Source organism: Anguilla anguilla, chromosome 1 (genome assembly GCF_013347855.1).
Source record: "Anguilla anguilla isolate fAngAng1 chromosome 1, fAngAng1.pri, whole genome shotgun sequence".
NCBI lineage: Eukaryota > Metazoa > Chordata > Actinopteri > Anguilliformes > Anguillidae > Anguilla > Anguilla anguilla.
Window position 1 is genome coordinate 57801417 of NC_049201.1, and position 26904 is coordinate 57828320.

Sequence of the window (26904 nt, forward strand, 5' to 3'; positions counted from 1 at the left end):
TACAGTATATAGTTTTATTAATCATATTATTCATAGAGATGAAATGAACTGGCACACAGCCCAATTTTTCAGCAAGACCTTTCTCAGGGGAAAGAAACAACATTTTACTTTAGTTGAATGCATGATTCAAAATATATAACAGTTAGTTTGAAAACATGTTTTATAAATAAGCTCTACACATGAATATTCACTGAGTGAACACCAAAGATAAAACAAGTTCAGGTAACCGACTGTACTTTCAGAGTGATTAACACCCAAAGTTTAAGGAGTTAAACAATAGGTTATTAATCGAAAAGGGTGATAACAGAAACAACATGGCTTTCTCATGAATATGAAGACCTTGATGGTGGATAATAAACCTGTCTACCATTATTTTCTCCTTTAATTTATTCAAATTGGAAATAAATGATGCAAAGTGCAAGGAGGGAATAGCTATTTTTCTGAGATACAATGAAGCTCATATAAAAGCATCACTCTGTCTGATGCTGGCATTCCACTAATTCTAACTTTGACAGTCATTTCTATTCTGTATTCAAACATTGTTTTCAGTTTATGACCATTACCCTCTACGTCCAGGGAAACCAATGAATAGTACATTTCAGTTATTCTCCTTACCCAGTTTAATATATGACACTTTAGATTTTTTTTTTTGCGTGCTCAGCCAGGACATTGTCAAGCATCATTTATCATTTATTAGAGAGTCAAATTGATATGCATTGTAAATAGCAATGTTTCCAACCATAGATTATTTTATCCTTTATTTGTATCCAAATAAGAGGCATGCATTTCTTCTGCAATTATAGCATTGCTGGGGCATATTGTGCAACTAAACATTCAAATGAATATTTATGAGAGTAACTACCCAGAAATGTCCATCAATATAAAATCTTTGAAGTGGGTGATAGAATGGTTGTCATGAAGTCCTGCATGATACAATGTCATACTTCATCATTAGCAGTGATAGATGACCACACCTCATGGCTGAAATGCAAAATTTAGTACCAGAAGAAAACATAAAATAAATAAATAAACTGGCCAATAAATGGCCCAGCAACTTTGTTGTCACATTATCATACTTCTACAATATCACAAAAACATTGTCACAGTCCACATTTTTTGGGTTATATGAGTATTAGCATATAATTTACTGCAGAAGTTTAAAATTCCTTTTCATCCAGAAATACAATCAGAGTAGGACATTCAACGTCAAGAAATGAGACTAATTGTCAAGTCAAGGACTAACTGCCAAACTCTCGCAGGATTCTAAAAAATTACAATGATTAATTAAAGCCTGTCCAACTCAACCTCAGTAATTTAGCAACTAGAGGCCACAAATGCAGTGCAGTAATGAAAAATGTTGATTTAAGAGGAATAAATTATTGTTAGTGTGGCATAGGTTTTGTTTCATTATAGTCATTTACAGGGATAAATGAACCTATTTGTCAATCAACTTTTCCCCATTTTTAATCAAAACCACAATAATAACCTATTATTAACTCTTGTAGGTGCATTTCCCTTGCTTGTACTAAGTGTATACTGTAATGTTAATATAATCCCACAAAAAGACACTGAAACGCCAAATCATTAGTATTATTAGCCTATTATCATCATCATCATCATAATAATAATAATAATTATTATTATAAAATTCGATCCACATGGAAATATTGTAGGCTAATTTGAGACATGCAAACACTAAATTAAACGCCATATAGTAACAAACGCTCAAATTTGTAACTTGAACGTTTGGATGAAAGAATAGGCCTGCGGTCTTTTTTTCTGGTTCCGCATGAGACATCACCGTTGCCGGACAACCCCACCCGAGTTCAACGCAACCTGCGTGACATCCGGGTATCTCTTTTGGTGTCTATGGTGTGTCACCAAGTCTGGGAAGATGGCTTTGGTGGGGCGGAGTGCATTGACATCCACCAACTCAAATGTAAATAATACCTCTTTGGAGGTCCAAACCGGCGAGGATGATGATGGCCAGAATTTATGGTGAGCAAATGGGTTGCACGGTTATCGAAGTGCCATACCAATTTGAATGGGCTAGCGCTCACCACGCTTTGCTAATGATGAATCAGTTGCTTTGAATGGCTGTGATTCGTATGGTTTGTTAGCTAGCTGATGATATTTCACGCACAGGTCTTCGATTTTGAGTGAAGTATCAACGCACTCACGGTCAAAATTACCAACTGGGAAAAATGTCCTTGTCATGGGTGAGTTTTATTTTCCCCATATGCAAGCAGAATGGTTGTGTTGGTTGCCCAATCCTGAGTGTTGCTAGCTAGTACCTAAATTAAACCAAATCACACTACCATGGCATAAATAACGCCCAGTGCATTGGCTAATTTACGCGCGACTTGGCTGGGAGTGTCTCGTATCATGTTGCATCCTGTAGCGTTGATGGATGCTCTGGCTCCTAATTTGTAATTTAGTTTGCTCGCTATCGCTTTATGGTAGTTGTCTTTAATAAGACACTCGTCCAGCACGTTAAATTCAGACTAGTCAATTTAAACAACTGAAAAAAAACCTGCCACGATGTGAAAGTTTTTCTGACACATTGAAGTCACAACGTTGTGTATAGCTAGAGGGGTGTGTTCACTGCGCTTTCCCCCAACCAGACATTTCAAAAAATGTATTTTACTTACCCACTAGCTAGCTATTATCAACTGCGAATCCCGAAATAACTACACTAAGCGCAGCTAATCAGTGTAGTCACTCTGTATTACTAACACATTCTTAATTTTAGGCTAACTTTAGGCTACAGTTGATTAGCTAAGTGTGTTAGCTAACTGACGGAAGCTATGTTATGCCAACAGAATAGACCTGATTGTTTTTTATGGACTAAGTTAACGTTAGCAGTATTAATTTGGCATCAAGCTAACAACATTCTGGACAGATGTGACGGCGAAGTAGCTAAATCTATCCTTTGCAGCACTTTCGCACTATTATTTTTTTTTTTACAGTCTCTGCTTTCGACACAAGCAATCGGAAGCGCTGTCCTAAAATTTCTTATTTATATCGTGAAGTACCATAGTTGGAAAACGGCTAAATGCAGTAACTGCATTTAGATCAAACTTACTATTTAGTAGGCGCCATCATAGCGCGGGGTGCTTAAAACCATATAGGGTTGACTAGGAATATCATTTAAATGATGTTTTCTTTGGAATGGCCCATTTTAATGATGTGACGACATATTAGCTAAGTAGTGCTATCCAGTTCTCCTTATGAGGTAGTTCACGACTTCAGATACTTGTAACTTGTGTAGCCACAATCAACTGTGTAAACGTTACACCTGTCCGCTCTTCGGTTTGTAGGTGAAAATGGGGCTGGTAAAACCACTTTGGTTGCCAAACTTCAGGGAATAGAAGAATACATGAAAGGGAGCGGACTGGAGTACCTGTATTTCAGTGTCGACGACGATGACATTGACGGTAGGTGTAAACGTAGCAGAGAGAGGTCTCGTGTGGACTTCTTTCAGGATCCGTTTCTGTTTTGTTTCATAAAAGTAATGTATAATTATTATTTTTATTTTTTTTGTCATTTCTGGGCACAGACCATGGCAGGTGTAGTGCCTGGATTTTGGATGGTGACCTGTATCACAAAGGCCTCCAGAAATTTGCAGTGTCTCCAGACAACCTGGCAGACACCATTGTACTGCTGGTGGTGGACATGTCAAGGCCCTGGACTGCTCTGGATTCCCTGCAGAAGTGGGTCAGTGTCATCCGAGAGTATATTGACAAAATGAGGATTTCTCCGGAGGAAATGAGGGAAATGGAACAAAAATGTAAGTGAGACTACCCCACTCTTAAAGGGAAAACATCCTATTCTGTTATATGCATAACAACGCATTATTGTGCACATGTAGGCTACTTTTTGTATTAAACAGGAATTATTGCCAATTATGTCATAGGATGCTAACACCCAGAGACCATACCATATTGTTTGTAGGTCACAAAAATATAGTTGAAGTTTTCCTTTATCTGTACAGTGGCATGTGTACTCACGTGCCACTCGCATGCCTGTTCTGCTGAAACAAGAATATTACATGACTTGGAGCCAAAGCTGGCAGACCCAGTACAGCAGGATTGCTCTTTCATTGCATTACCCTCAGCCAGATTGAGATGGTATGGTGGGCTTCATCTGCAGTCCTAGCCTCCACATTAATTTTGTTTGCTCTGTGTGGGTTTATGTAATGAGTGTTGGCGATGTTCTCCTTTCTCCTTTTCATGTTAATTCCCTCAGTTGTGTAGATGCAGAAAGAAGCAGCGTAGCTACCCAGCATGCCAACTCCGCCCACAATTCGCCTGTAAGTCGACAGCTCACAAGTCCAGCTGCAGTAACTCTCGCAGCCTGAGATGGCAGGAGCAATCACAACAGATGCCCAGTGCCTAACCTAAACAATAACCGGCCGTAGTCCATATCTGTAGCGAAAAAGTAATATAGATTCCACACATTATAAGTGATGAACCTGCATGTGTTTATTTAAAGCTAACATTTTATAGAAAAGGTTTGAGGAAAACAAATGAGCAGGGATGAGTATATTCTCTGGTGATGCTCTGCCAGGCCTGTACTGTAGCCATCCTCAGTGCCTGCTTATTTTGAGGGCTTGTTGCCTTGAGTTTTTTCTTCAGTATATTAAAACACATGTTCAGTTGGATTCACATCAGGTGAATGACTTGAACAGTCAAGAATTTTTCTGTTTTTGGCTTTGGTGCTTTAGCCGTATGTTTGGGATTATTGTCTTGCTGTAGGATAAAGCACCACTAAATGAGTCTGGAGGCATTTCCTTGAACTTGAGCAGAAGCAATGTTTCTGTATACCTCATAATTAATTCTGCTACTGCTATCAGCTGTTACATCATCAGTGAATACAAGTGAGCCAGTACTTGTGGCAGCCATAAATGCCCAAACCATTGCAACCTCACCACCATGTTTCACAGATGAGGGGAAGTGCTTTGGATCTTGGACAGTTCCTTTTGGCCTCCACACTTTCCTCTTGCTGTCACTCTGATACAAGTTAATCTTGGTCTCATCTGTCCACAAGAACTTTTTTCCAGAACTGCAGGCTTATTTAGGTACTTCTTAGCAAACTGTAACCTGGTAATCCTGTTTTTGTGGTTAACTAGTGGTTTGCAACTTGCAGTGTAGCCTCTGTAGTTCTGTTAGTAAAGACTTCTGCAGACAGTAGTCTCTGAAAACTCCTTGAAAACTCCTGAAGAGTGTTTCTAATTTGTCAGACAGGTGTTTGGGGGTTTTTATTCATCGTGGTGAGAATGCTTCAGTCATCAACTGGTCTTTTCTTACGTAGATGTTAATGTGAGCTCCTTAGTGTGCAAGACTGTAATCGTGCAAGCTGAATGTGTTCACATGGACGCTATTTGTTGGCTAGCTACGAGTATACCATATGACCAATGAAAAAGGGGAAAAAATGCACATATAAGGAGAAATTGCTGGTAAACCTGTGATCAATAATGGAAAATGTGTGGATGCAGATCACAGCTCTGAATTGCAAATGTTGTGGGCTGCTTCCCCAGCCAGACATGATGTACTGCTCCTAGACAACTCAGATTCTTCTTCACTGTCTTTCCGTTTTTACAGTGGTTAGACAGTTCCAGGAGTACACAGAACCCGGGAGTTCCCTCAGCATATCCCCCCAGAGGAGGAACCCCAAAGCTGCTTATACGGATGAAGAGGGCATAGCGCTTCCCCTTGGGGAGAACACCCTCACTCACAACCTGGGTATACCAATGGTGGTGGTATGCACCAAGGTAGGAGGTATACTGGATACCAGTAAACCACAAATCACATTCTAGATTTGGAGCATTGAAAACAGTGCAGAATGCATTCTGCAAGACTCTCCTGAATAGCTTTGCGGTGGAGGATTATTGTATTGTGCCTGTAGTTAATGTTTATTTCTTCTTCAGAGATCCATTTATTCCATTGCTTTACTACAGGGCCCCTTCAATTATCCACCACATGATTCAGTGGCTCCACTGAATCATATGAACGAGGCAGTTCCCTTATTTATCAGTAATTGTACAATCAATAAATAAATAAGATTTTTTGTTGTTTTAAAACAATAAAACTGCGTACAGAAAAAGATAGAGGAGCTCTGATATGTTTGGCACTGGTAGCACTGATGTTCCCTGGTGTTCATTATTGTAACTGCCACATCATACAGTGATTTTTTCTTTCTTCATTCTTCATTCTTCTATAGTGTGATGCTATCAGTGGCCTGGAGAGAGAACACGACTACGGAGACGAGCACTTTGACTTCATTCAGTCGCACATTCGCCGATTCTGCTTGCAGTGTATCCTCTAAATGTGTGTACTGGGGAATATCATCACATTTTCTGGCCTTGAGCCTGTTGAGCCTTTATGGATTGGATGGAATTTGTCACTTGCACTTCTTTCTTTTGTCGAGAGTAGGTGTGCAGACACCTATCTTTCATACACACAAAAATGGGTGATGAAAATTAGTCTGAGTGCTATGTGCTGTTGGCTGGTGAGACGTTTTGTAAAAAACCAATGCACACACAGTTCACTTAGTGGGAGGGAGAGAGGATAGGGTTAGGGTAAGGTATTTGTTCCAACACTGTTCTTCTTGACACTACTTATACAGATGGGGCAGCCCTGCTATACACTTCAATGAAGGAGAATAAAAATCTAGATTTATTATATAAATACCTTGTCCATAGGTTATATGGTTTCCCTTTCAGCTTGCCTGCTCAAGTGGTAGAAAAAGATACAGTGTTTATGTAAGTAGGACATGCTTTTTTTCTCCTTTTCAACTGTAGATATTTTGAACTGTAGCCTACTACTTAGCAAGTGGTAAATAAATTAGATAAGTTGGCTAGATAGCTACCATTATCATTTTTATATTACTTCAGCAAATAGCTGTTTTATGAGTAAATATGTAAAAAAACAGAATGAGACATTAGTCGGTACAAATGTTAAAGCACGATAAAGCTGTAAGGCTTAGGTGAGTTATTGGTAAGCATGCGTTGGTACAAAAAAATGAATGAATGATCAAGCTGTAACATTTGTTATTGATAAGCAAGCATCGGTACAGAAATTATCAAGTTTCCAGGATGGTAAAAACATCTCTTGCTCTCTTCATCCCAACACTGGGACAGTGAGCACTCCTTATTGTTGAGCCCTGACAGTCTAAAATGTTTTAAGTCCAAGTACTGTCACACTGTTCTCACTTGAAGCCACCGTCATATCACGCATTGCTCTAGTTGTGCTTTTTTATTTGCAGTCCATCAGGGTGGGACAATGAAAAAAAGATTGCAATCCTGCATGAAAACTTTCAAACAGTTAAAATGGAAGACTGCTTTGAAGACGTGATCATAAAGCCACCAGGGAGGAAGGTAACAGGGTTTCATTTGTTTCCCATATTTCTCCTCCCTGACTGTCACCATGCTATTCTGTAGCTTTCTAACTCAGCCAACCAAATCCACTTACCTGGGTCTGAGCAGATCATCGCCTGACTCACCATGGAGTATGGAGGAAGGACAAGAGCTTGCCAAGCCCAGGGAATGCCTTGCTTCTATGGGGCTAATGTTGGTGCATGGGGAATAGGAGTAATGTTTAATCAAAACTGAGCATGAGCCCGTCTGATAATCCTTATTTTAGCAGGGTAGTCACACAGACAGTCCATGCTACATACTCGCTGCACAACAAACAGAACACAGAGCTGTCATGCTTATGAATATGCACTTATATAAACCCTTTTACTGTTTATTCGTGTAGAAATAAGTTCCTAACACTTCACCACTCAATCAAACAATCATATCTTGACCACACGATGTTAGTCTCAGTAAGTAAAGTATAATTATGGAAATCCTAGTTGCAATAAAGTAAATGACTATGACCCTCTTTTGTACATATCAAACATGTTGAAAAATGGTATAGTTGTCATAATCATTATGACAATATTTAGTTCATAATAATTTTGGTTACAAACTTGCACACACTGTCAGGGTATATTGGCGCCTGATCATGGTAGCTTCAATCTTTTTTATAAATGACGCTTTATATTCTCATATTTGTTAACGTCAAGGAATAAGTCATATTTTCTAACAATATGAAGTAAATGAGAGACCAAAAGGAATGAAGCATTGTTTGAATCAATTCAATTTTATTTGTATAGCGCTTTTTACAGAGAACTGTCACAACGACACTTTACAGAGTAGCAAGAATCACAACGGAATGACCTTGTATTTTATTGAATCATCAACTAGAATCGTTAATTTATTAATGCCATCCAGTATGTTCCTGTATACAGTTGGGTACATTTAATTTTACAGGTCTGACCTTTGGATACATTTTTCCCCTCAGTTTGTACATGAAAAGGAAATTGTGGCAGAAGATGATCAAGTGTTTCTTGTAAAATTGCAGGTAAGAAATGTATCCAGACTGTGTGTCTGAACTCCAGTTTAATATCAGCTAAATATCTGGCATCAACACACCTGTGCATTATGTAAATGACAGCGTGGGCGAGAGCCAGCGGGTAAACCAGGATGCCAGATGGAAGTGCTGCTATCTTTTGTTGGTCTCAAGCCATAGATTCTTGTTGCCTTTGTATTATTTTGATTATAGGTACGTTTGTTCTCTCAAATTAGCATGCACACGGCTGCACTTTATTTTTTATGCTCTGTAGATTGCCCTGCATATGGGTTTCTACCAGGTAATAATGCTAATGTGCTGAATTTTATTTCAGTCCCTCATGGCAAAACAACCCCCAGTATCTGCTGGACGGCCTGTGGTCAGTATGGTTTGCTTTCCCGCCTTTCAAGACTTTACTCTCTCTGGATAGCTTGAAGTAAATGCCATGTAGAAGATCCATGCAACCCACAGTATCACCCACTGTATAATCGTATCATTTTTCTGTTCTCACTTGTTTAAAATAAGGATGAGAGAGCAGTAAGTCTACTGTATTGTTAATTCATATATGAAATGGTACAGGAAACAAGTCATGTAAGTCACTCTGGATAAGAGTGTCTGCTAAATGCCTGTAATGTAATGTAATGAAACAAACGTATCCTACAGCCTGCTGGACACATTGTATTGCAGTTTTTGTAAGGTAAACTCCATTTAAGCCCTTGTTTGAAACAGGATGTTTCCAACCGAGGACCCAGCAGTTCCCCACGAACAACCAACCGCTCGGCTCAGGGGAACGTGGCCAGCGTCATTCCCATGCAATCAGGTACCAAGAAGATAGATCCCAACGTGAAAGGTGTGTGTACTTGCTTGTACCTGCACACGGCTTGTGCATGTCTGCCCCTCTTCCTGTGTTCTTCCCTTCCGAGCCCTAGGAAGCAGGGGCTCACCACGGTGACCTCGCACCTTTTTTTCGGGGTGGCTATCTTTTGAGCTTTCAGAGAATCGCACTTGCATGTCTCCCCCTACGGAGTTCTGACAGAAGACCCGCGGTGCTTTCTGAAAGCTGAGGAAAGTGTCTGTTTTGGTGCGGGCAGGTGGACAGACAAGCGAGGGCGTCCTGGCCAACTTCTTCAACAGTCTGCTGAGCAAGAAGACAGGGTCTCCGGGGTCCGGCAGCAGCTCAGCAGGAGGAGGAAACACGCCTGGAACGACCAAGAAATCAGGTACTGGGTTCAATAGGACAGCCACTCTGAACATTGGGAGATGTGTGCTTTATAGATCTGTTGCTTGGAGCAATATGGTAATGAACTAATATCAGGGAAGTGTATAACGATTGTAAACAAGGCATTAGGCTCATTGAATATTGGATGATGATTGGCATCTTTTATGTGAAACTATGTTAACTGTAGTAATTTGTAAGTTATTTTTTCCTCTGAATTTTTTCTTTTTACATGTCATATACTTTAATACAAGGTCTAAATGAAATGGTTTCTTTTGACATGTTGGCCCCACCCCTTTCCCTTCCCTTAGTTTGTCCCCAGAACTCTGATTGCATAGATGGTAATTACCAAGAAAATGTAAAAGTGAAGACTAGTTGTATATTCTCACCATGTAAAAGGCCATGATTTTCTTAATCTTTGTTTCTAACATTCATCCTTTTTGCATGTGCATATGTATACATGTGTGTCTGTGTGCACACTAATCTTTTCACAGTCAGTGAGTCATCAGTATTTATTGTCTTTGTCTATATGTTAATGGTGTTCTCCACTTCCTGTGTGTGTCAGTTACAGGATGCTGGCCACGCTAAGGTCGGTGTTGCTGTAACATTTCACTTGTATTCTCCTTTTTTTTTGTTTATTTTTTTCTGTGGGGGTGGGGGGGTGGGTTGCATCATTTCAGGCATGAGCAACCATTTTTCAGTCTTTTATGAATCATAGACTTGCTTTGTATTGTTTTACCCTTTTTTGAAACGTTTCCTTTTGGCTGCAGTAAGTTTGTCCCCTTGCTGCTTTTAAAATATTATTCTCCATGTCTCTGCATCTTGTTTGCTGCAAGTGAAATTTCCTGGATGTTTTTACTTCTGTGTGTATTTTTTGCAGCTTGACTATTGAAGTTATAACTAATAGTGTGGCATTCTTTCTTTGTAGGCACAAAGCGCAGCTTGACAGACGTGCAGGCCGAACTGGACTGGATCTCTAACAAATCTGAATTTGATGATGCCTCTCCAACCCCCCCACCAACACCTCCAGCTGAGTGGGAGGAGTCCCGAGGAGAGCCAAGTTCCGCTCCCCACACTTCCTCCCACTTGAGCCTGCCCCCTTTTCTTTTTTTCCCGACTTGTTCTTCAGGTGCACCAGATGCAGATTGTGGGGTGGAAGAGAAAACTAAGCCTACATGTCGGAAATAATGGAAATGAATGCAATGGGAGGGAGGCGGGAAGCCTAACCCACAGGAAGGCACTATGGGAGATGGAGTGCTTGGATGCATGGGATACCTGCTGGCCTTTTTTTTAGTGTTTGTTTTGATTGTTTCTATGAAAGGTAGTGGGTGGACACCCACAAGTGCAGTAGTTACTGGCAAAGGGCTTTTGTCTTTATGTTGAAGTGCTTGGGCTTGAATGAGCAGCCCTCTTATTAGCATAATGGATCCACCCCTAAACCCTTAATAGACTGGTGTTACATCATAGCTTTGCTATGCTTGGAAATGCATGTTTCCATGGTAAAAGTCAGAAAATAAAACTAGCCTGAAATAAAATCTACTGGAAAAAATGGGGATATTTAACCTGTGCTGTTTTGCATTACAGTTGTTTTCCTTGATGGAGGAAAAGGATGTCATTTTAGTGAAGACTGGTCTTTAGAGGGCAATGATAGATGCACAATGACATTTTCCTACTAGGCCCTGGGAAACATGTTAATGAGCACTGTGATGACGATAATAGTATTAAAACAACTATAACAATACAGGTCTAAAGAAACATTTAAAATGCAGATTCTTTGTGTTTAATGCTCATATCCAAGATTCTGTATTGGAGAATTATTGACAAATGCACTACTTGTCAACAGATTTATTTTGTGGCTAATCACACTACCTAATGCATTGAACTGAGGTTGACGGCATCACCGCTAAAGAAAATGGATCGTTTCATCTGAAGAATGTAAAGGCACAAACTTGTTAATGATTGGTCCTGTTATCATAGATACTGTAGTGATGTTTCTGTGGATCAGGTCTGTAATCATTCAATAAAGCTGTATTTATTTTGAGTTTACGGTATGCTTCTCTTGACCAGCAGGGAGCGTCACAGAATGCGATATTGAACTCCTCATGCAGAAACTGTATGTAAAGAGCGTATAAAATGCTAACTTCACATGAAGTTTTTTTTTCTGTTGCTAGAGTTAACCGCTTACGTGTTTTGTCGAGAGTATTCCGAATGCTTTAGAATTGTCTCACTTTGACGAAAACGGACTCCATTGAGCCTGACAATGAGCCGACAATGCCCCGTCTCCTACTTTGCCTCGATCCTTTGTTCGACCGACCCCCTCTCTGTACGCATCTAGATATACAGGAACGGGTGTACGTCGGAAGTTTGTCGTTGAAACACCCTGCTTCTGTTTTTGCGGAAGCTGGAGCGGGCACAAGGCAACTTTTTATATTTGTTCAAGTTTTAATGTTGATTTAACGGGGGATTTCAAACCGAACCAAACGTAAGCAATTTAAACGCACTACGCAGTTAGCCAGCTCAGTGATTTTGTTCTGGAGTGAATAGCCACAGGTAACTACTTTTCTTTATGCTTTTTGAGGTTTAGCGCAAATAATACAGCTGTTTTCTTTGTTTCCAAATAAAGTTAACGTTACTGCATGGACATGGATTTCCTGTCAAACCGATGTAACAATTATTTACGAACCATGTAGACTAGTAATTTAGGCCTATTCGTTTGTCAGATCTATGTCTCAGGAACAAGTTTTGTTGCTGCCTCGATTATTTCAGTTCGTGTGTTTCGGCGGGGACAGTTTCATTTTCACATTCACCGTTGCTTCTAGCTCGAACTGGCGTGTTACTGCTCTTCTTTGTAACTGGCTAATCGATTGAAAACAAATATAATTTAACTAGTTATTCGTTTCACGGTTACAGTGTTGTTATACCTAAATTAAAACTAAGGTTATGTGATAATTTTTTTTAATCATTATTTCAGATCACTATGGCTACAACAGACCCAGTGTATAATCCGACAACTACGCAGGAAACAACGTCTAAAAATTTTTTCAAAATTCCAACGGACAATTTGGATGTGTTCCGATTTTTTATTAAAGTGGCTGAAGTGGTAAGTGCCATTCAAACATCTCCCAAAATGTTCAGTGAAACAATCGAGTGCCAAGTTCTGCCAACTCTCCCTGGTGAACAGTGAGCATGCTTAACGCTTAGCGTTAATGCAGTTAGCCTACGGTATCTACGTTACAATCGCACCAGTGAAGTTAATATTAGTCTACCTTAATATAACTTTAGTAGGTTTTGTATACATGACAATTTACATAAATTCCCTTTTGCGAGGGGAAATCAAATATTTAGAAACCATGCATATTGCCAGCATGGAGCTGCTTTGGAGTTCAGCGTGGCCACGGTCGTCATACCTGAAACTAGTTATTGCCATATGCCGTTGAAGTTGAATAGATTTTAGTTTAAGATAATAATTTATATTTTATAGAGACACGGAAGACTTCCATGACTTAATTCCACTTAAAATCACAGAAAGTTTTTGCCTTTATTCAGACTCGATGCCTTTAACTTTTGGCATTTTTTCATAACGCTCATCTCATGTTAGGCTAATTGACAAGCTTGTTTCTCTGGTATAGCACCGTTGCTGTATTCCCGAGCAACGTATTTAACCCTTTAAGATGTAAAATCACTAATGATCAGGATTTTCTTAACTGAACATTCTGATGCTGGTGTAACAATCACTGGTAATTGAAAGCAGTGGAGTTCCAGAACACTGACTTTGAAAAACATTCCAAAAAAATCTCCTTTTCAAAGGGTTAAACTTCTATTGCTTCAGAAACTATTGAGCTATATAACATATTGCTATGTAAATTGTAAGCAATTTTTAAGCGCCTTTGATAAACAAACCATGTTGTTTCAGTTGAGATTACGGGCACCTTTGCTTTATAACTTTTTTTCAGTTCTTATTATACTTAAGTTGTGGGGAAAGGTTTAAAACACGTGAATGAATGAATGACCCTTAACATGATGTCCTGTGCCCTCCGTCTCATTGGGCTATTGTGTTCCGTTCTGTGGGAACGGCGTTGTGCTACCTCCACTTAGTTCCCTCCCTCGTTTGATGCCATGTGTTATTGTTGGCCAATCCAACATGCCATGCAGAGTAAATTAATCTCCACATTGAGGAGATAGACCAGGTATTCTTAACAGAAAACAGAATAGTTTAATTTCACAACTTGCTGAGGAAAACACAAGTATGTTTTAAGGTTTTTGCACATACAAAGGTATAGTTTTATTTTGTGCTATTAAAGGTATGTTTACATACATTCACCCTGAGTGGAGAGATCATGGCTCCTATATTGATTGGGTGAGGAGCATTATTGTTAAAAGATGACTTTTGACTCCTAGGCTCTGTCTGAATGGAAGAGACATTTATAAGTATCACTTATTCGCTCTGAAACCGTTTTTCTTCATTCCAAAAATCCTGTTCTTACAGTCACGTTTTGATTGTCATACAGTGATATAAACTGTAGTGATAGCCTACTATTACCAGTTTTAAGATCAGTGCTATAATTTATTTCTGAATCAGATCTTCCTTGTTTCAAACATGTTCATTTCTCCAATTCTCATCCATGATTCTCATGTCCTTTAATTCTGAAACTGAGCTGTTCACACACAGACACGTAGCTGATCACATGACCTCGACCTCTCTGTCCTACCAGCGTGAAGGTCATTGTAATCCTATAAAGTCCTCAAATGCACTGGATTATTTCAGTGGAATTACAACTGATTGGTCTTTAATGATAAATCAGCTTCCACAGATTGTTAAAATTCTCAACTTTCTTTTCTTATTGATACTCATTTCTTTCTTTTTATTCAGTGAAATTTCAATGAATTTGTTATAAGTGGGTCACCATTTGTCACTGCTTCATGTTTTGTGTATTTAACTTGGTTTTGCAGTTGTGGACCAGTTGGGCAGGTTCTTTATCTGTGGTGTGTGTATACTAAACACCTACTGCCCGTGAAATGAGGTCTACACTCAATTATTGCATCTCAGTGATGAAGACTTATAGATTCCTTCCTTTTCCTTTGAATATGTTATTTTTGCAAGCAGTGGTGACATACTAAAGTAATCACTTTATTTGGGCTTCCTCAGTTCTGTTCTTTTTTTAGTTTAAAGCTTCTATTTTAGTGGCCAAAGAAAGAATAAGTTGTTACTACGGTAATTAAAAGGGCCATTATTTAATTCAATCAATAAAATAGTTTATACTGTACACTTTATTTGTCAGTAGGCATTTTATCTTATACACAAAGCAATGGGTATTTTCATTTAGGGATTCTAGTCTCTCTGTCAAAATAAAGTCAGATTTGATGATGATATGCACTGCTACCAGAATTACCATATATTGTACTTCTTTCAGCGTGGTTTTGAGTTCAACAATATGTGCCTTCAGGAACCGTTTTGTTGGGACGAAGAAGTGGCGCACATTTTTCGCTCTGAATCGCTTAATTCAACAACAGATATGTTTGTCTCCTCAGTCAAAGGAGTCCATTTTATACTGACTTAGCAGTTTGATCACATAATGGCATCTTTTTATAATCATGGACTTTGAGAGTTGGTGCTGTTCCTGTGTTTTTGTGTGTGGCCTGCAAACCATTATAGTGGTTCTCTGAACAGAGCAATGTGCTGAAGTGGCACCTTTCTGAATTTTGGTGGCTGGATTCTGACATGCAGATGGGGGGGAGGGGGGTTCACAGAACTTTCAGGTGCACTTCATAGGAGGAGCACAGGAAAACACACAAGTAGGTCAAAATGTTGGTCAAAAGGATGTTAATATTATTTCCAACGACAGGAATTTGGGATGGAAATGTTCAAACACCATAGGGTGGGATTTTGTTTGGTAGTGATGTCTGAGAATTTAGCTTTTATTTATTTATTTATTTGTTTGTTTGTTTGTTTGTTTGTTTGTTTAGTTTTTTTTCTTACAAGGAAACTGTTTTTACGTTTCATCTCCTCTGGATTGCCTTATGATTTGAGACCCCAGGGAAGTAAAAGTCATATTAGAAGAAATTATCTTGTTGAAGTAAAAAAAAAAAAAAAGTAAAAAAGGTAGGCTACCAGTATTTTTGTAGCCCACATTTTAAAGGCACCTATTATTACATAAAACAGTGGAAAAGTTGTTGTGGATGTACTTGGCATTTATCAGTCTACCCCCGGAAGGCATGATGTATGCTTTAGGCTACATGTCCAAATAAACAGCTAAGCCTCTTTTCCAAGGAAATCCAATACTCATTTTGGGCTACGAAGGCCTAATCTGTCAGAAGAAATGCCCGAGGTGCCAACTTCAACAAATAGCGTTCTGTTTTATGAAAAGTGGTCATTCTGGAGAAAGCCTGCTGTCTTGGCTTAACATGTAGGCCTACATGGCAGTTCCATTAATTGGTGTATTATTTGGTGGATTAGTGTTAAGAAATTTGAGAATTGCCACTTATGGGCTGACCTTTTTTTTTGTTGAAGGACTCTGGGTTTTATTGCATTTCCCCTGCCATTAATTAGGATAACGGTTGGAGAATGATTAATGGTTGTCATTCAGTATGGTAGAGTTTTTCCCCTCCACGTCATGCCGCATAGATGCCGTTGTGAAGCTACTATCAAGATAAAGGTTTAAGTTGCCTCAAAGAAGTCCAGTTTATCTAAACTTATTTGGAAGTAGAATTAGTTTTAGCTGAAATTAGAAGTTAAAGTAAATAAGTAAGATCCAGGTGGAATGAAATATAATTATCCTTTAAGAAGATGTAAACATCGCAGGCTTTAAAATAAGTCTGAAATCATGAGCACGTTTTATGCTTATAGTTGAAAATAAAAACTGGGCCAAAAAAATGTAGGCCTACTATTTTGATATGAAAATCAAAAGCATACCCGCCCTGAATGATGTAACATCTGGGGCTTTCCACTCCTTATCAAACAACAGGAATCTTTATGGTGAAGCACTAAAACGTGAGTCTTAGCTGCTTTGTGCCTCCATAATTGCCTGCAGTTCAGATGGATGTACTCTTTTATTCAAAGCTAGGAGCAACAGCAGAGGCTTTGAATGCTTTTTTGCCATTCCTATATGAGTCTAATCTAGTCTAAAATTGTGTAACCCTATCATCTCCACTAGTAGTGCTTAATAGAAGCAGAGGGAGAGGGTGAAAGATTACACATACTCTACTTTCCCAATGAACCCAGATCACTTGATCATCATGATATCTTAATTGGAGTCAGGTGTTAACAATGGTATCTTCTCTCTGAAAACGTCATTTTCTGCCAAATGCTACACTTAATCAAAGAGACTTGAACCATGGAGGGGAAGAAGGGGAACCGACATGTTTAACTTTTATTGCTGTGATGTGGGTATCACTGAAGACTGAGTTGACTGTTGAAATCCATAAAACCCAATGTTCCTGGAGACTAATGGGTGATACAGGAAGTTGTTTTATGGTCACTGACTTTGTCAACAGGACCTAATGTCTGTACAGAAACTAAGGACACATCGACATGAATCAGTGCTGTATTAAAGAAAATGGGAAAACATGCATATATACTGTGGTGTGTGTGTGTGTGTTTATATATATGATAGATAGATCAGTTGTCTGAGGCAAAACATTAGTGACTGTTTTAATAACCTGTGTCAGTTGGATTCTATGCTGTTTGTGATAACCTGACATGACACTTGGCTTTATGACAGAAAGCACCGTGCCATTGCAAATAAATGCATGTAAAATGTTGCCGTGTAAAGCTGTGATCTTTAACCCTGACCAGAGATCTATAACCCAATTAAGTCTTCCATACTGTCATAAATATGTAAATCACATGAGTCTGAAAGAGACAGGAGAAGCTGATAACCACTGGCAATGAGTCTGGTCACTTGTGGGTGGGGGTTGGGCTGGCCCTGGGAAGCTGTAGTGTATGCTGGTTCATTGTTGCTCAGTCCTTATTTGAGCAGGTAAAGCAGGTGATTACACAGTTGATAACTTGGTACCAACAGAATGGGGAAAATTATTACCTAACTTTCAAATGAAAATGCTGTACGAGGATAGGCTGCCTGTCTGTTCCTACTCAGAGAATAGGCTCATTTTTAGTGAATAGAATAGAGAGAGAAAAGATCAGATAATCTTTCCTGGCCCCTTAAGTTGTCATTAGAAGTTAAAGCTAAACCACTTGTACTGAAAATATTTTCTAAGAGCTTTTTGAAGTGATTAGCAGCTGTCCCTTTTTAGCTGAACTGGATGATTTAGGCTGATGTTCGGTACCTAGGAACCTGGCAGCTGTACTGCCTGCAGTGCTGTATCACCCTGATCGAGTGCTCAGATTTATCTGTGCTGAAGGTGTAAACAGATGCGTAGGCCTGGGAAAATCCCTGGTTCTTCCATTCCCAGACCAAACCTGTTTTTCCCCTATGCTGTAGTACACAGAGCAGTGCACGGTACACTCTGCTCGCTCAATTACAGTGTCTCGGATGCATACAATACAGTAAAACAAAGGAAAATAGGCAGTATTCCTATTGGCTACAGCCAGTTGGCTGGCCTTCTCTTCTAGTGTTTCTCGCTGTGGAAAGTATTTACTGATTGAGCTCCTCTGTCAGTCAGTGAGCGGGTCATTGAAAGGGTTAAACGGAACGATGTTGGTTCTTCCAAAAATAGAAATGCAGAAAACTGCCACTGGTCAAGTATCACAGTTTAACCTTCAATCTCACTGGTCAGCCCCTCAGAATGGCCGCTACTCTGACTGCTTACTTCCTCATAGTGAGTCGACCATATTCTCGATAAAACCAGGAGCACCTTCCCTGCACTAGTCTAACAGAAGTGCTTCTGTTGACGGTTTATCGCGGCACTCTGTTTCTTGTTTCCGGGGCAGGTTGTGGTATTTTCATTCCAGTGAGTCTTTCCGCTGAGCAAGAGTGTTGCCGTCATGATCTTATGTTGATTAGAACACAGTCTAAATAGGACAGAAAATGAGCCTGGGGTTAAAGTGGGTGGGTTACAGAATATGTGATGTGTTTGATGTAGGCTGACTGTCTGACTTTTCAACATGTTTACCTGCGCCCTTGTTCATCCACACTTGTGCGGTTCTGTCTGAGGACTAGACTCACATAAACGCAAGGAAACTATCTGTCTGGATGTATAAATTTGTCAAAAACGAGGCCATAACATGAGCGAGAAGCTAACTTCCCCCTAGTTTCGTTTTCACTTTACTTCACTGAGCTGATAAAGCCTCACATATTAAATTACGTTTTGTTTTCAATTAAACAGCCTTATGTGGCTTTTAAAGGCTTCAGTGTTTTTGCTTTGTGAAAATTTATTTCACATTAAATGTTAAAAAAAATATAGACTAGTACCATAAATGGTGAGCAAAAAACAAAAAATGTGCATTTAGTTGTAAGTATTCTGAATTTTATGCTGATTTTGATTTAGTTTGGGGTTCCAAAGACCACATTTGTCAGTGAATCTCTCTGGAGTCAGTACAGCTCACTTTCTCCTTTGGCAGAAAAATCGTAAGTGCTTGCAGGACTTCTTTATAAAACTGGTTTCTCTGCATTTTGTTTGAAACTAACGAGGACGTGATTGCAACCTTGGTCTATCAGAAATCACACATTTTTGTGTGAGTTGCTCCCATTTAGGAAAACTAATGGGCCGCCACATTTTTACAGCCATTGAGTAATTTACATTACATTGTCTTTGCTGTTGACACCAGGAATTCCTTCAGTAAATACACCTGACTGTATGAAATGAAGCTTTGTAAAGTGAGTGGACAGGGGTGTCGGCTAAGAAAAGGAACGAAAATGTGCGGTGTTGCCAGTGGCTCGAGAGGAGGCCCATCCTGACCACTCTCGGCCTTTTTTTAAATTCAGCTAAAATCCTGAAAGGGTGGGATGTTTGTATTTTCCTGTAATTAAGGAAGTAAAGAAATTAAGGATGTTCACTGTGTGCTGAGATGCTGTGCTATTTCCTCAGGCATTGGCTGCTCTTGTTCATGGACTGCCTTCCAGCCCTGGTTGACATCTTGCCCCCTTCAGTGTTGTTGCTCCCTAACGTAGGGCAAATTTTGTATGTATATTAGAGTAGAACATGTTTTTGTAAAAGGGGCAATGTGCACAAAATAAGAGGGAGAGATCTTTTTAAACTTAGTTACTGTGTTGAGTTGCTTTCTTTTATGCATGTCTACAGAAAAGTCAGTTAACAGGCTGGCGTTGGGCCTGTGAACATAGGCTGTACTTCCTAGCTTTCAAGACAGGGTGGGAGCCGGATGTAGCATGCTGTGCATGCCACGATAGTTTTATTAGAACTTTACATGGTCATCGGGTCTGAGTCAGGAAGCCTTCACTGTTCCTCCAGATCCCAAAGAAAATCTTTATATTTTTATTTGAAGAGTGTGTGTTACTGCAACCATAGTGGAGTTAGCACAGTCAAAATCAGAGCATTGACTTCTAAAGAGGCCAGTGGAGCGAGGTAGTGTAAAACATGCCGGCCCTGTTTGAGAGTTCTTGCTGGATGTGTTGGGGACCCTAAATTCCGTTTAGCGTGAAGAATTACCATGATAAATTGACCACCTGTAGGTGCACCAGCAGTATTTATTGACCATGCGTGTCCCTGACAAGACTCAGCCATATGGTCATGGTTAGAATGCAAAGACACAGATGGTTTTTTTGAAGTGCCATTATTGCTGTAGGCTACAAGCTGTTAGTAGATCCCTGAAGCACTTTGTATAGCATATGCATACAACTGTATCAATGAGCAGTATTCCTTGGCGCTTGCTATTTGTTAGAGAATTTGCATGGTATAAAGTTCTGATAGTTCTGAAAATCTGTGTGATGTCATCCATAGTCTGCGCCATCTCTTTTACCGTGTTGATTTTAAAGCATTAGTTTTGAAGTGGTTACTTTTGATCCTGACATATATTTTAATTGCCAACTAAACTGAATTCAACACACTGGATATTATTAAAAATAAAAAAAGTTATTTCAGCCAGAAGTGCATAAAAATTGAATTTTCCATTTAGTCGCCAGTTTTGGTTTATATATTATGCTCACACATTTTTTGTACAATGACCAGCTTTAAATAGAAGTAGCAATGTCACAGTCAGTGTGGTGGTTAATTAGCCTAGATAGGGCCATGGTCTGAATGAGTAGTGTATACGGCTCTTATGGCTCTTGGTGTGTATTTCACTACTGAAGCCATCAAACAGAGGTAGATCTGGTGCCATGAAAGATGTAGCTACTTGCCTATTCTGCACATAAGAAAATGTATTGTTTACAGTGGTGTGTGGCTCACCTGACGTGGAAAATCCAAATCCTAAACCTGCTGCAATGGTGGATTATGCTTGGGACCATTACAAGGATTGTTGAGTCTCTTCCCTTTGAATCAAAATGGCCTACACAGACAAAGAACTGAATTAAATTTTCATGTGGGCAGAATAGATAAGTACGGTATCTCAATTCTACAAGTTGAAACGGAATTCGTTTTGCTTTTAATTTTGGCAAATAAATTGCAACTTTCACATTCATTTTCACTTTCAAATAAGAGGTATAGATAAACTGGACTTGTTTGAGCTTAATTGAACCCGTATCTTGATATGTCCTATAGACATTGGTTTGAAGTTCCTGAAATGGAGGGAAAAAAACCTGTAAAAAAAACCCCAAAAAACTTGACAGTGAAGCAGGCGCTTAAAATACTATCTGAACCAATAGGAATGATAGACCTAGGTTGAATAAATTAGTAATTTTCCTGTAAGCTGTCACTCGGTATGCATGGCTGTATATGTTTTTAACAACTCCTTTTTAAAAACCATCCAGTCTCGCCAGTTTGTGTCTCAAACTGTGTAAAAACAACACGGCTCATAATATTTTGTCATTGTGAAGATAATTCATTATAATGTAAGACCATTCATCAGTATGCAGTGTGGTTGCTTGACAGTCATTGTATTGAACTGAGTGTTAAAAAATGTGCTGCAATATTAAAAGAATGTCCTGTAAGATCAAATGAACCCCGCCTAGAACTCATGTGTATTTATTTCAAACAAAACTCCCCCACACTCTACCCTACATGTTCCAGCCTGCAGTATTTGCTGAAGATTTTGATGGTGATAATGTGCCTTGCGACTTCCTCTTACTCAGTTCCTCAAATTGCTTCACAAGTGCTGAATTGTGTTTTGACTTAATCCCAACTGTATCTAAACCTGCCAATTTCACAATAATAATAATTTTGTCAAAATCACAATTTGAGAATTTATTCAACATCTCAATTCAATTACAAGACATCACTTTAAGTGTGTTCGAGGTATCTTTTGGTGTGCGGAGCCTTCTTGTTCTTAGATTATATCCTGAAAGGCTGCCTATAATTATATGAAACATAACTCATAACTGTAGTCCAATGTGGTGGTCTTTTTCCCATATGGGTTAATTTAATATTTCATTCCCCCTGTAAACAATACAATACTCTTTTCAGTCCCCAAGGAACTGAGGTTTGAATTTTATTTATTTATTTTTGTGGTACTGTAGTTGTGTGCATACTTTCATCACATTAAAAAATGCTCTCCTGGTGTTATTCTTGTGCCCTTTCGTGCTGCTACAACCACGCAAAAACATTCAACAAAACGCATTAAACCGAGCTCTCGTAGAGGTCTCACACTGCCACCCGGTGGACACACTGTGCATTATGCATCACAGGCTTCCTGACATGCTTGTGTGATCTTCACAGATCCTGTCTTTCCTGGCCTTTGTCTTGGAGGAGGTGGTGATCAGTTGCGTATCCTGTTCGCCGCTCTACTTCTTTGAGTTTGTTAGCTGCACAGCCTTCCTATTCACTGCCCTGCTGCTCATCCTCCTCTCCACCGTCCTGCATCAGAAAGTGGGCATCGACTGCTGGCCAGCTGTGGTGAGTCCATTATAAACATTAGAGTGAGTGTGCTAGTGAGGATGAAGATCGTAAGCATAGGTTTCAAGACTATAAGAGAGATACTTGAATGATAACGTGAAAATTATGAATGCAGAATGAAGCAGGAAATAATGACCAGAACTTAAAAAATAAGTAAACTAAAAACAGAAAAACATTTCTGCTGGTTTCCCCGAGGGTAACCATGTCCCAGTATGATGAACAGAGCCAGAATTGTGCCACTGAGCTGTACTTCATATTCCCTATCCTTGTGAATTCTTATAAAGGAATATGCTGTGCATTCCTTCTTTCTGCAGGACTTTTGTTACACAGGTGGCATTGGCCTTTTCTTCCTTATCTCCGCCATCGTCTTTGCGTCAGATAATGGAGGAACCTCCGTGGAGAAGGCGGCAGTGGTATGCCATCTTCATAATTTTTTTCTTTCCTCTGCTTTTTTCCCTTATTGCATCACGTTTTCATTTGTCAAATTATTAATGGATTCCAGCAGGACTAGATTTTTCTTTTCTTTTTTTTTGTTTGGACATGTTATGTACATGGCAGGTAGAATGTTGTATTCATGCATATCATTTATGCAACTGAGAAAATTCTTAACCGTATTTATTTTCTTTTAGGCTTTTGGCTTCCTTGCAACCATAGCCTTTGCTGTGGACATTTGCAGATTTTTAATGACTAAAGGTCTGCCATTTAAGAAGAGCAACCCAGCACCTGGCGAGGTTCAGCCTGAGCACCCAGAGGAAGAAAAACTCAGGTCCAATGGAACAGAATAAGTCAGGAACACACTGCCTCCCTCTGACTGATCCATGCCATTACTTTGAGACTAGAAAATAATTTATCTTCACCAAGGTTCTTCTCGAGTTATCCTGAGAGCCAAAATGAAGATGGTCGCCACCCCTTTTCTGGTATCCATTTGGTTTCAGCTTAAAACATAAGTTTGGTATAATTGAGTCCAACTTTGTTCCTATTGGTCACTGGAGCAACAAATATGACTTCACATATTTTTTAGGACAATGGTGAAGGTACTATGGCATGTTTTTTTAAAATATAATATTTGTATGAAATGCAGTTAGCAATGTTTTAACCAAAGGTAAGTGGTTTTCATGGTTTAGCTGTTTGTTTTGTTGGGAGGAATAGTTTGGCCATTTACAAAATCTGAAATTAATTTGATGCTGACTGACATGTGGTTTTAATTGCAGTGAACACTTTGCAGAAACTTGGCACAGTGTGTGCAGATTAGGAAGAAGGGCAAGTGGTCTTAGCTCAAATTTCATGCTCAAATCATGTTTGTTTTAAAGAGCCTGCGGTGTTCTTTGCATGCTTCATTCAGATCTATCTGAGATGAATATATGTGGGGAAACGGCAATAAACAGAAAGAGAACTTTAATTATTATTTTAAAAATTATTATTACGACTCATATTGTTTGCCCCTCGTAAGATTGTGTTAAAGCTAATATACTATAATATACCATACTGGTGATTTATGAAGAGTAACAATTTTAATGTGCCTTAAATCAGAATTTTTAAATCACTAATGCCATTATTTATTATGAATACATTTGAAATACGGTATCAAAATGAACTCTGTTGCAAACATGTTTTGAATTCTTCATAGTAATGTGTCACTTTTTTTACAGTTCCAAGACCTACTTTTTAGTGTTTTTATATAACAACAAATTAACATTCCAGTGATCCACATCTACATAGCATTCTTATGGCTATCATTAACAGAGGGAACAGATAGCTTCCTTTGCATAAAATCATTTGTGTATATTTTCTACAAAGGCCACCATGTTTATTCATAAATAATGTTTGTATATGTCTAAACATATCTGGGAAATATTGGCTCCTTCAGATTTTATTAAAATTTTTACTTTTAAATTGTTGTCAGCCTATTTCATACAATGTGTGGCAACAAATAGATAATCTGAATAGTGAATGCTAGCTTATATCCCACACTTAAACTGCACTGGTATTTATGACAATGGTCATATATTAAAACCTATAAAGGTAGAAGGTTACCATTATGTGTATTTACATTTTTTATTGCCTGTTTCAAGACGGCTAGTATGTTTTCTGTCTGTTACTGTTGTCCATCAACTGAAACATAATTTATTTATTTCAAGATAAAAGCCCCTTGATATTTACCATCTAGTTTTTTGTGAGAGTCCTGCAACGCTGCATAAAACACATTTATACTTCTTCCTTGCACAAAATAACTGAAATGAAGAAAAACAAAAAATAAACGCCAGAACAGAGACGCTCCTGATGGAATGTCAGTTAATGATTAATTTTATATACCAGTCAGCAATAACAGTCTGTCATAAGTTTCCAGGAACATTTTTAATTGCGCAATTAACACATTTCATAGTAGTTGGCCCAGCCTGTTTTCATGCCTGAATAGAGAGATTCCTTGAGAGGTGACTTGAGAACCTTGTAAATTTCATACACTTTAGAATCTGGTACCAGTGCAGTTGGCATGTGCGGTTGAGGGATGGATGAAGTTGTTTGTACATCTACATTAACAGTGACGTGTTTGAAAGTGACAACCTAGAAAAAATAAACACACACACAAATTATTGTAAATGAAAATGATGTCCACAATGGTGGCCAACAGAATGATGTAGGAGCTTTTAAAGTACTAGTTTATTACTAGAAACTAAGTTGAATGTTAGAATGCTGAAGTCTTACTGGGGTTAAGCAGCTAATGGGAACATACTAGTGCTGGCCTCATAGAATGTGGCATGTGTATATAAATTAGTTTTCTCATAGTGGTAAATTATTGATTTTAAAAAAAGCATTGTCACTTAAGAAACGTTATATGAAACTGTAATATCCCAAAATAATTTGTGCTAAAAGGCAATCATTAAAATCCTTTTTTTTTTTGTTTTTGTTCTGAGGGATTGGGGAGTTACTTTATATGTTAGTGTAGCATTCATTTTTGTGTCCAAACTTATTCTAGGTCCAAGATCCTAGGAAGATTTAGTGTCAACATACAGTACCCCTTTATTTTTATATCTGAAGTGTCCAGACATTGCTTTATTGAAAACATTGCCCTGCCATGCATTGTAAATTTTTATGGTATTGACATTTCTGCATACTATATGACAGCTTCATTATGTAATTGCATAGGTCTTCTGATTATTTTTACTGTGTATAATGCCTTGAAATGTGATGGACTGCAATCAGAAGTGCCTATTACCATAGTGCTGACCGACACAGGTATCTAGAACATTTGCCCAAGGGTTTTGTTGTTGTCTTCAGTCATCACAGAGTAAATACCCTTGAGGTTGAAGATATTCTTGGTCTGGGGTATTCATTTCTGACTGCAGGACCAGCTGGCCCGCCCATGGATTAAACTGTTTCTTTATTAGCTTTGTGGCCAGAGACATTACTTTGTTTGATATTACCTTCTGTAGTTAATATCGACAATGATTTTCCTAGAATGGTTAACTTAATTTACATCACTTAATTGTTTCTGACTTGTCTGAGTCTGCTTGTGTTTAAAGTAAAGTGCCTGCACACTTCAATGAGTAGAAATATACACTGGGTCTGGCTCTGCTCATAAATATTCATGAATACACAGGCATACAAAGTCTTCACTGGAACTCTAGCACAGAACAGATGTGAATCATGTATCAACTATGTCAGCAGTCGTGAATATACTGCTTCCGTAGTGTCCATCAGCGTCTGTTTGAGGGTTTATGGCAGGTTCACAGATCTTATTCATGTGTAGATCAGCTGGAATGGGAGTCACAGTGAGTTGCACACTCATGCATGACCTGACCTGACCTGGCCTGTCCGTGCAGATTAGAATAATGGTGGTCGGGACCTTACTGGGATTAGATGTCTGATGCAATGTAAACTGGAACCATTCTTATAAATATGTGGCCCCATGCTTAAAATATCTATTTTTATGTAATGCACACTGTAACACTGCTATATCAAGGTCAGTGGTGTAAATTTGCATTTGATCTTTAATCTTTTGATCCATGTGCGTTTAACGTCATTCTAACAATAAAATGATGAGTTTACTGCCTGCTGTGGTGTTAATGAAAGACTGAACCTCCTGCTCAATTCTCCCTATCTCAGCCTGGGTATACACATCACAGAAGACTAATTATTTATCTTTCCTTGCTCAGAAAGCAAATTCTATTAAAGACTCCTTTATCTTTCTGACCAAGTAAATGGATTATTTTTTTCTAGATTTATCCAGATTTTCTTGAATTTTACAACTGTAGAAACACAATTGTATGCTATCTACACACACGTCTATGATTATCTGCAAAATACTATACACTTGCTTAATTTCCAGTAGACAGCTGTTTCAATGACCAAAACTGGCCAGTAGGTGGCACATGCAAAACATAATACAGG

The 26904-nt window shown here is 38.8% G+C and overlaps 2 protein-coding genes across 6 annotated transcripts; both read left to right on the plus strand.

The window, feature by feature from the left end:
- The first annotated feature begins 1813 nt into the window (after positions 1–1813).
- On the plus strand, positions 1814–11653 carry LOC118227763 (cytoplasmic dynein 1 light intermediate chain 1-like). Of its 4 annotated transcripts, XM_035418636.1 has the most exons (14): positions 1814–1998; positions 2146–2219; positions 3321–3437; positions 3560–3790; positions 5604–5773; positions 6223–6316; positions 6628–6763; positions 7267–7378; positions 8349–8408; positions 8731–8775; positions 9126–9246; positions 9488–9616; positions 10178–10201; positions 10541–10673. In XM_035418636.1, exons 1-13 carry the CDS (start codon positions 1895–1897, stop codon positions 10198–10200), a joined length of 1416 nt encoding a protein of 471 aa, XP_035274527.1. In that variant the 5' UTR covers positions 1814–1894; the 3' UTR covers position 10201; positions 10541–10673. The 4 variants fall into 4 exon arrangements, with proteins under 4 accessions (XP_035274527.1, XP_035274509.1, XP_035274537.1 ...); XM_035418618.1 differs by lacking the exon at positions 10178–10201 and having other exon boundaries at positions 1815–1998; positions 10541–11653; XM_035418627.1 differs by lacking the exon at positions 10178–10201 and having other exon boundaries at positions 1817–1998; positions 9126–9216; positions 10541–11653.
- Positions 11654–11949: 296 nt separating this feature from the next.
- cmtm6 (CKLF-like MARVEL transmembrane domain containing 6) lies at positions 11950–26566 on the plus strand. 2 transcript variants are annotated; one of them, XM_035418667.1, is made up of 5 exons: positions 11950–12094; positions 12584–12712; positions 22339–22515; positions 22830–22928; positions 23145–26566. In XM_035418667.1, exons 2-5 carry the CDS (start codon positions 12590–12592, stop codon positions 23298–23300), a joined length of 555 nt encoding a protein of 184 aa, XP_035274558.1. In that variant the 5' UTR covers positions 11950–12094; positions 12584–12589; the 3' UTR covers positions 23301–26566. The 2 variants fall into 2 exon arrangements, with proteins under 2 accessions (XP_035274558.1, XP_035274549.1); XM_035418658.1 differs by having other exon boundaries at positions 11979–12162.
- The last annotated feature ends 338 nt before the right edge of the window (positions 26567–26904 follow it).